The following is a 9,858-nucleotide window of genomic DNA, read 5'->3' on the forward strand; positions in this document are numbered from 1 at the left end:
GGGAGTGGGCCGGGGGGGGGGGGGGGGGGGGAGAAAGGAGGAGGCATTCTGATGTCAACCGTGAAACCGTACTGACTCGGAGGATGTATATCATGTATAATAGTAGACACTTGGAAGCAAAACAAATAAATTAATTAATACATAAATGAATAAATTAACTTATATATCAATAAATAAATAAATAAATAGATAAATAGACAGATAAATAAATCATATAGTTTCGAGGTTGTGGCGTCGGTGGCCTAGTGGTTAGGCTCTGGGACTCGCAATCGTAAGGTCGTGGGTTCGGTGGGTCAGGTGCCCGACGTTGTGTCCTTTGGAAAGGCACTTTACACGAATTTTCCTCAGTGTAAACGGGAACCCGGTAATACACAGTGAAATAATTATCTAGATAGTTTGTTAGTGTTTGAGCGCGTGATATCTGCAGCTTGCACTGTATGATTTTTGTGAAGGTTGACATTCGTTATTTAATGAAGAATTACACGTAATAACGATAAACCAGTTTTATCACAATAATACAATCTTAAACACTTTCATTTTTTACGTCTTTCTCTTTTCAAAATCAGAGTATGAAGAACTTGAACTTGTCACTTATTAACTTCTAGAATAGATGAATATAATCATCGTCTTAAATTTTTAGCTTGGTCATTCACTAAAGCCTTTTAACACCAGATCTATCTCTTATATAGTGTTCGCAAGCATGGTCGAAACCCGCCTCTTGAATTATCTCAATGATGTCGATTTTTTTTCCGGGTAGGGTTGGGGGGGGGGGGGGGAGGGGTCACGGGCGTGAAAACGCATACATTGAAGTTAATTAAGGTGATAGATTTGATATATAATAATATGGGTTTGTTGGTATCATCACAAATGTTTTTAAATTGTTTTGCTTTTTTATAAAATATTCATCTATCGATTGAAGGAGATGGGAATCGACTGATGTCACTGTCAGAATTAAAATTAGCAAGAAAAGGGCTTCTAAAGTTTGATGACTTCTAAAGCCTGAGTGTCCTCAGAAACTGTACATTGAATTTTGTGTAGCGCTTATCAATGTTTTTCAGTGAATTCTACCCAGGCCTGAATTTTTTAATGGACGCAAATCGTAATAGGTCTTTTTTTTTAAAAAAGATAACCAAATCTGATAAATATTGCCATACAGTGGTAATATTACACGTTTCATCAATATCATTATTTTGACGAGAGCCTGATTTCACTACGATGCTACAGATATATATTATATACACACACATACTTACGTGTATATAATATGCATCATTTTGTATGTGAGAAAAAAAAAGAGACAAAGAGTGAGGGGGGAGAAAGAGGGTGTGAGAGAGAGAGAGAGAGAGAGAGAGAGAGAGAGAGAGAGAGAGAGAGAGAGAGAGAGAGAGAGAGAGAGAGAGAGAGAGAAAGAGCGAGAGATAGAGAGACCGAGAGATGGAGCCATACAGAAAGAGATTGAGGGAGACACAAAGGGATAGAAAGAGAGACACACAGAGGGATAGCAAGAAACAGAGCGAGAGAGAGGGAGAGAGAGAGAGAGAGAGAGAGAGAGAGAGAGAGAGAGAGAGTGAGAGAGAGAGAGAAGGAGGTATACATCTTTGTGTTCCCGTGAAAAGAGGCAAAGGCACTGGGTAGGGCCGGATTGTGGGGATGGATAAAGCAATGAGTTTTCTGGCTCTTATGCCAATACCACTTCTCTCATAGCCCCTCTGACATACTTTCTCGATAATGGAAGCCGAATGGATTCATTTAGTTAACTTAGCCAGTGGAAAAAGCCCATCAGAACCATTTTCGACTCGTTGCACCTTCGTTTTGAGAGCGTCCGTACAGTAGGTCGATGTGGGTCTGTGTAGTCTTGGAAAAGGGTAAAAAAAAAAAGCGGAGCTGGAGTATATCTTCACAAAGTAAGGACAAGAACTTAGAGCGTGGTTCTACTTATGAAACAAGGTTACGGCCACATAAAAGAGGAGCAAATACTACAAAACCATATGAGTATATACCACCTTTATTTTTCTATGTATGTTTGTATGTATGTATGTATGTATGTATGTATGTATGTATGTATGTATGTATGTATGTATTATGTGTGTGTGTGTGTGTGTGTGTGTGTGTGTGTGTGTGTGTGTGTGTGTGTGTGTGTGTGTTTGTATGTATGTATGTATGTATGTATGTAAGTAAGTATGTATGTATGTATGTATGTATGTATGTATGTATGTATGTATGTATGTATGTATGTATGTATGTATGTACGTATGTATGTATGTATGTATGTATGTACGTACGTACGTACGTATGTACGTATATACATATGTATGTATGTATGTATGTATGTATGTATGTATGTATGTATGTATGTATGTATGTATGTATGTATGTATGTATGTATGTTTATTTGTATGTGTGTGTGCGTGCGTGCGTGCGTGCTTGCTTGCGTGCGTGCGTGCCTGTCTGTCTGTCTATCTATCTATATATCTATCTTTCTATCTATCTATCTATCTATCTATCTATCTATCTATCTATCTATCTATCTATCTATCTATCTATCTATCTATTTATCCGTCCGTCCGTCCGTCTGTCCGTCTGTCTGTCTATGCAAAGTGGCTCGAAACAGACGAAATGAACACGAAATATCAACTTTTTTACATTCGACATGAAACCGGTGCTAATGTATTTGTGGCATGTTATTTCAACGCTCGTGTTTGACCACCTGTTTCACTCTTACACAGCTAACATAATAATGTGATATTTGAAATTCCAGTTCATTTTACAATATCATGCAGGAGTGTTTGTTCACTTGGTGAACTTACATGAACTTGCACGCTGGAAATGGGAGTTATTGTTTAATTTCAGAAAAGTTAACTCCACGTGGTGTTTTGCTGCAGTACATTTGGCAATATAACCGACAGTCCTCGCCTAGTCTTATAAAATGCATGATAAATATATAGGGCTTTGGTTAAAAAACCTTTCATCTGCAAAAAAGTGGAAAAGTTATAAAGTTCGGATTATTTCATTTTATATTTTTAACAAGAGAAAGTCGAGAAAACAGAAAACAACATGAAGTTGTTTTCATCATTTTTGGGGCTTCAAATATTTGTCATCATTTACCTTGAATTTTATACTTAGATTTAATACCAAGACAGGAGAGTTATATACACGCTCTTCCGTACATCTGTGATGTGTTCATTCATTCGTACTGCAGTCTTATGTTTTCACGATTTTGAGACGCTTATTAATTGTCTGTATTGTTTAGAAAACTATCTTCGTGGTCAAAAGAATGAATTGTCTTATACAGAAGCCGCAAACAGTGGCGAAGCGTCTATATAATCAAATAATCACTGCTTCCCTTCCTAATTTTGAAACATTGCCGCAGTAGAATTCACCCATAGATGTAAACCTCATAAATTAAATGTAAAAAGACGCTCATAATCCCCAATGAACAGTATGCCTAACATTCAAAACAGTTTCATTGCCACAGAAATAGCCTGTTCACCCCTATCGTGCCACTCCATAAGCAGTCGCAAGTTTTGATTAATTAAGCTTACGGTGAGGCTGGAAGAGTCTACCAATAGAGTTGAAGGGAACATGTGTGCAACAGTCAAAACTGTTTCATTGCCACATATTTATTATACCCTGCTCACCCCTTTAGGGCCACATTTATAAGCAGTTACAAGCACTGATTATGTAAGCGAACTATTACACTGGTCGAGTCTACCTCACAGATGTGAGGGGAACTAACTCCTAATAATATCTTGACTGCTGCGAGTGCTTATTTTTTATCCTCGACTTTTTACCGTCCTATAATCAGATCGTGACCTCGATAATGACACCGGCTCCTGGCCGCGAAACACTAGAGAAAAACAGCCAATTGTGAAATAAAAAATTAATAATGGTCTTGTTCTACCAAAGAGTTTAGTTCACTGGTATTAGATACATACTGTAGTACTGACATCTCTGCTTCTTTGCTTTGTGTTTGTGTATTCATGTTTACAGCTAAATTTAAAGTTTGTTAGAATAAATATTTAATGAGATACTTTCCCGATTATTTTAGCGGTTGAACATGCATACAGCATGAATCCAGGATTTGTTTTCATTCACAACTCAGTGTTGCCGCCTCAAGTAAGATTCATGTGTGATATCTCCAGGCCCTAGCGCCTATCTGGTCATGTCTCACTGATTACCCTGTCAAAAAAGTCGGCCTTTGCCTCTGGTCGCAAATACCTTTGGTATATTCAACATGCTTATATTCGTTTATTCATCAATACTCAGGTTGCATTGAAAGTAATGAAAAGCATTTGGAAACAACATCTATTACTTAACTGTGAAAGTTTGTACTGTTAAAGGTATTTCAGTCACGAAGCAAAAAAATCCCACTTTTAGTCCTGCACAGTTTTTCTTTTTATAAGCAGACAATAGACAAGCGTTCCACACACTGGCTAAAACAGCACCTGGACATGGATGGCTGGTGCCTCTATAAACAAATCTTTCATCATCATTGATGGTGTTCCACACACAACTTGTCTCTATAGCGTTCATGAAAAATAAAAATAAAACAAACCCTCAACATCCTGTACCGTCTGTGATAACTACCCAGACAAGGTGACATCCCTAGGCTTGTGTGTTGAAATAGCCCATGACTTTTATTCAGTGTCTTGGTCTGTATGCTGGGACTTTGCATCCCTCTCAGTCCGGGTTCTCTAGCACTCATATGAACTTCTTATGCTGTTTCGAGCGCGTAAAACAAAATACTTGCCCCCCCCCCCTCCTCCAAATATCTGGGTTGACCCTAACAAGTGGGGTCTAAGACTGTTTCCTAAATAATCTAATCTGCATCGATAGAGACGTAAAACACCAAAAACATATTATATAGAGATAGAAAAATATTTGACTAAGTGATATTTCCTTTCATTTGCTTCTTTTTAGTGTCCCCAACACCTAAGTTCCTTCCATTAACAAGGCTCTTTAAAAAGGTTGGGTCCTGTGTTCATGACCATTATGACTCCCGTTTGATCGAAATTGGCAGGTGAGATTTGAAAAGGTAGGCCTATGTGATTTTTTAATTGAAGAAAGGCAACCCCCCCCAAGAAAACTAGTTGCGTTTTTGCTATAGTTATGTCTTAAATTTCTTGGCTTACAAGAACAATTTACTGATCATAAACCCTTTTCTTATTCACAGCTCATCAAAACATGGGCTTCCGGTGGCAGACAGAGGCCCCAGCGGCGACCGGACTCCTTCCTGGAAAGATTTGCAATGGGCGGCAAAGACATGCCCATACACAGTGGGGAGAGGAGGCACAGGAAAATATCAGATCTCAGGTAAGTGATTTTTACCCATATTGAAGATACGAGAGAGAAGAAAAGAATAGAAAGGAATTGAAAGAAATATAAAGAAGTGAATAGATCAGAAATTACACAGAGCAAATACAAACCTAGATAACTAGAGAAGAATTTGGCGCTCATATGACCTTATGCAGTTCCGAGCGCCGAAAAACCTCTACTAAAACAAAGAGAAGAATTGGATAGAGCAAATTTGCATCTATCCGTGTTTTTACAATAGTGGATGGATACACATTCTCAATATATAGTATAACTTATAACCAAAACAAACAAAGAAAATCAGAGGATTTCACGGTTGAAACAATGCCATGATTTGAAACAATTTTGAATAGAATGTCATGACCTTCAATGTAGCTGTTTGGACAAGCTCATGTCTCCCTTTCGAAGTTCCTGATGATTATGAGATAATACCATTTTGAAGCTGCTTCCCTTTTTTCTGCTTTAGTGATAAACTTGTTCCTGAAGGTGAAGGCTGTGACAGGATACGGTGGTAATGTATTTTTGTGGATCACATTGAAGTAAAACCTCACAGAAACACATTTTGCGAAGTTAAACCTCATTGAACAATTTTGGGCCTCACGTGAATGCATAATATAGCAATGTTGACCCTCACCAACGCAGAGAGCAAGGTTGAACCTCACAGAAACGCAGAAAGGAATATTGATTATCACAGAAACCCTCTATCATCATCGAATTCACAAAATACCCCGAGTAGTCCAGAACAAACAAATATGTCATAATTGATGTTGGACTTCAGTGGAATCCTTGGGTAACTGTATATTCACTCAAAAGGCATGGTCAGTTCTTGAACCCACTGGAATACGTGTTATATCTGAATCTCACAAGAGCACCCTGTTTTGTTTTTAACCTCACAGAAAGTTTCTTCCCCTCACTACATGTTAACTGAAATCACATATCTGGGTCATATTGACAGAACAGAAATCAATGTGTAAGTGATAGTAATCCACCCATAGAATGAAATCTAGAATTATTTCAATGCTCTGAGCTCCTTGATCAATATTATTGTGGCAAGCGTCTCCGGGACTCAGGGCCTATCAAAGCGTGCTCTTCCGTTTGGGTGCTGGAGTTCCGACTAGCGAATTGAGGAGAAATGTATTTCGAACGTCCCAGATACAGCTCCGTTGCCACGCAAAGTTAGACAAGAAGTCGTTAAAAGTATTCCCCTGTTCCATTGCTGGCTGCGAACTGCTCTCCCTGATGAAAAAAGTGCATGCTCGCATTTGACTTCCAATTTCTTTATTAAATTGTTCAGTGTGGCCAAGGTCAATTGGTACTAGTTTCAGTGTGAAACCTTCCTGCTGTCAATTGGAAAGCGAAATGGAACAAGGAAAGGTGTGAGAACAGGGAGATTAGAGGAAATTGGTGAAAAATGAGGGGAGGGGCGAGGGGGATGGGAGGGGCATGCCTACGTGCGTAAAGGAGAAATTCCAGTATTCCACACATTTACAATAATTTAGCAGTCTAGAATATTTCTTGAAAAACAATATCAAATCATATTATATAAACGTATAGATAGCACTCTAAGATACAGAATTGAGCCTAAGGAACATGTTAGTTTGGTGAACTGTCCAAATGGAAGTGGTTTTCGACTTCTGGAAGGTTAAATGAAGTAAAAAAAAAAACCCAACAAGTTTATCAAACTCATTTATATCGATCAGTGACCTTAACGAGCTTTGAGTGAGTCCGATTTAGCTGAAGCGGACAGTTTGACTTTGGTGCTAACAACAATATTGATGTCGAATTGTCGTTAAAAACAACAAAAAGGTGCGATCTCAATTGCGTTATTCTTCTTTTTCTTCTTCTTCTTCTTCTTCTTCTTCTTCTTCTTCTTCTTCTTCTTCTTCTTCTACATTTTCTGGGGTTTATCCCAAACTCAAACAGCTGAGGTTTGCCAATTATCGAAACTAATAGCAATGTTACAAAACTCCCTACAAATTTGCCAATAGTCTATTGACATTGCGTGTCATATTTTGTCCCCTAACCAAAAAATTCGTGCAAATGCTCCCTAGAGGTGTGTGAGACCCTACTTTATGCCTCTGCAGCTTGAGAAATCTCCCTCTCACTTCACTCCCATTTTTCAAACACAGGGTTATAAGCACGCACGCACAAACACACACATACACACAGACAAAAAAAATAGAAAACAAAACCGCACACACACACAAACAAACACACACACTCACAAACATGTGCACCCACTTGACCTACTACGCACAATAAGGACCTTCACTCTCTGTGGGGCCAATGTGGGAAGGGGGATTGAACCATGGTGCCATCTGCGAAAGTCGATATTTCAATATGGGAGACCTATTGTAGACCTTTAACTTTACCTCAGACCTTTCACAGATTAAGGTGAATTTGGAGGCACCGTGCCTTTGGACCTTTACACCATATCTAGATCTATATATATATATATATATATATGTGTGGACTCGGGAGGCTTTGTGCACAAACTCCTCCCTTATTACCTAACCCACACCTTTGAAACTTTGCAGGCGTCCACAGAATCCATGTAGCTTGGCCCTAATTTTTTTTTAAAATCCATGCAAACTGCTTTCCCCGATTTTTCCAAAATGCTTTGTTTCGTCCACATAGAATCTAAGACGATATTGTAAACAAGTGAGGTTCCCGTTCAATAGCTGTGCGCGCACTGATCCCATACCTTTGAAATTATGGAGTGCACAACCACGAAAGCGAAATAGAGAATCAATCTATATATCACTAATATCTATTATCTGTTTGTGGTGGCCGAATTTTGCTATTCAAAAGGTTTTTTAATGGCTTCATCGATCGACATGCGGTTTTCGCCAAAAGATTCTTTAAAATATTCTCCAGATCATGACGCCCTTGGTTTTTTCAGTTTTGAAACAGTTTTGCTTCATAAAGCTAAATTTATTTATTTCGCCGATCGCTTCTGTTTCTGTAATTGTAGAAAATCCGGAAGTGATATTTTGCGAGGCGCATTTTGACTTGAGAGTATAGATCTAGACCTTCTAATTGTTTGCATCTCTCAAGATGTATTGTCCCATTCCAGTAAAGGATAAATATAGTGGGCCAATTACTTTTAGTTGATACTAAAGCACCGATCATTCCTTTCATCGAAAGGGGGCCCAGCTAGTATTATCTAAACCTTCTAATTTTTTTGCATCTCTCAGGATGTATTGCTCCATTCCAGCAGAGTGTAAATATAGTAGGCCAATGACTTTCAGTTTCAGTCGATGTTAATGCACCGATTATTCTTTTCATTGGAAGGGGTCACAGCTAGTAATAATATAAATACCATACCTGGTGTACCGGAGCCGACATTGGCCTTGTCACTGTACGTGCTGTTACAACAGAGCCAACGCAGAAGCTAACAGACCCCTTTGGTAAAAATGTTTAGGTTCTACTTCCTGGCAGAATGAAAACGTGAGTTCTATCACTATACTGGGTAGAAACTTGGGAGTGTTTTTGTTAGGTTATTTAAAATTAAAGTTTGTCAGTGTGATTGCTGAGATGTTCTGTCCCCGTCAGCGCGGGTTGGCTCTGGCCGACACGCGCGGAGCAACCCATCTCTTAATTGTTAAAAATGTGTTGAGTCGTGCGTTAAACATTCGCTAAAATGGTATGGGCATGTCACAAGATCCACAGGACTTGCCAAAACAATCCTGCAAGGAACCGTACAAGGAAAGAGAAAGAGAGGAAGGCAGAGAATGAGATGGGAGGACAACATTACAGAGTGGACAGGAAAGACAATGGGTGACAATCTGAGGAGAGCAGAGGACAAATATAGATGGCGAGAGCTGGTTTTCCAATGCAGTGGTGCCCCAACGGTTGCCCCAACCACGGGATAGAAGACATAGAAGAAGAAGAATTTAAATACATCCACCATCTTTTCTGGTTCACAACTACTTTGGTAGAAATGCGTGCCATGGTGAAGACCCACTGGTTGGCTTACAATTTTCCTTTGTTGATCTGTGCACTGAGTTTCCTTTTCTCTGAATAAATGACTTTTAGGAGGTGTCTGTTGCTTTCATTTTTATGGTTTTCAACTCGTTTGCTTAGTCAGGACGGGCAGCAATCCGTTGGTGGGTGGCAGAAGCGGCTGGTAGGTCATGGCGATGGAAACAACCGTTGTCTGTGTAATGCAAGAAAATAATTAATATTTACCAGTTGTCGTGCTGAGAGCCCGCCCGACGATACTTTTTCCCTGAGAGCGCGTTTATAACCATGTAGATTGAACGTTTTATAATATTTCAAACCCATGTTTACATCGCCTACATGTCTCTGCATACAGAAAAGTTGCCTTTCAATTCGAACGCAAAGTCAATTCGAGTCGATTGTCGGGATTCATCAAACAACGCTTTGCGTGAATTATTTTAGTGCGGTCAAAAATTCATGGCGCAACATATTATGGTCAAATATCTCCTCAACTATCAAACATAGGTTCTCCCAATTTTTACACATTGTCTTAACAAATCAAAATTTTTGTAAACACCTGGTAGCTGCATTCTAAAAATTCCT

At 39.1% G+C, this 9,858-nt stretch overlaps 1 protein-coding gene across 5 annotated transcripts in view; it reads left to right on the forward strand.

Moving 5' to 3' along the window:
• Positions 1-9,858, forward strand: part of LOC101858612 (cyclic nucleotide-gated olfactory channel) — a 200,372-nt gene that overhangs the window by 150,645 nt on the left and 39,869 nt on the right. For all 5 annotated transcript variants that reach the window (XM_013079966.2, XM_013079965.2, XM_035968600.1 and 2 more), the window contains exon 3: positions 5,174-5,313. In XM_013079966.2, coding sequence (XP_012935420.1) covers positions 5,174-5,313 — 140 coding nt within the window. The remainder of the gene's footprint in view (positions 1-5,173; positions 5,314-9,858) is intronic.

This window comes from Aplysia californica, unplaced genomic scaffold (genome assembly GCF_000002075.1).
Source record: "Aplysia californica isolate F4 #8 unplaced genomic scaffold, AplCal3.0 scaffold00069, whole genome shotgun sequence".
In the NCBI taxonomy this organism is placed as follows: domain Eukaryota; kingdom Metazoa; phylum Mollusca; class Gastropoda; order Aplysiida; family Aplysiidae; genus Aplysia; species Aplysia californica.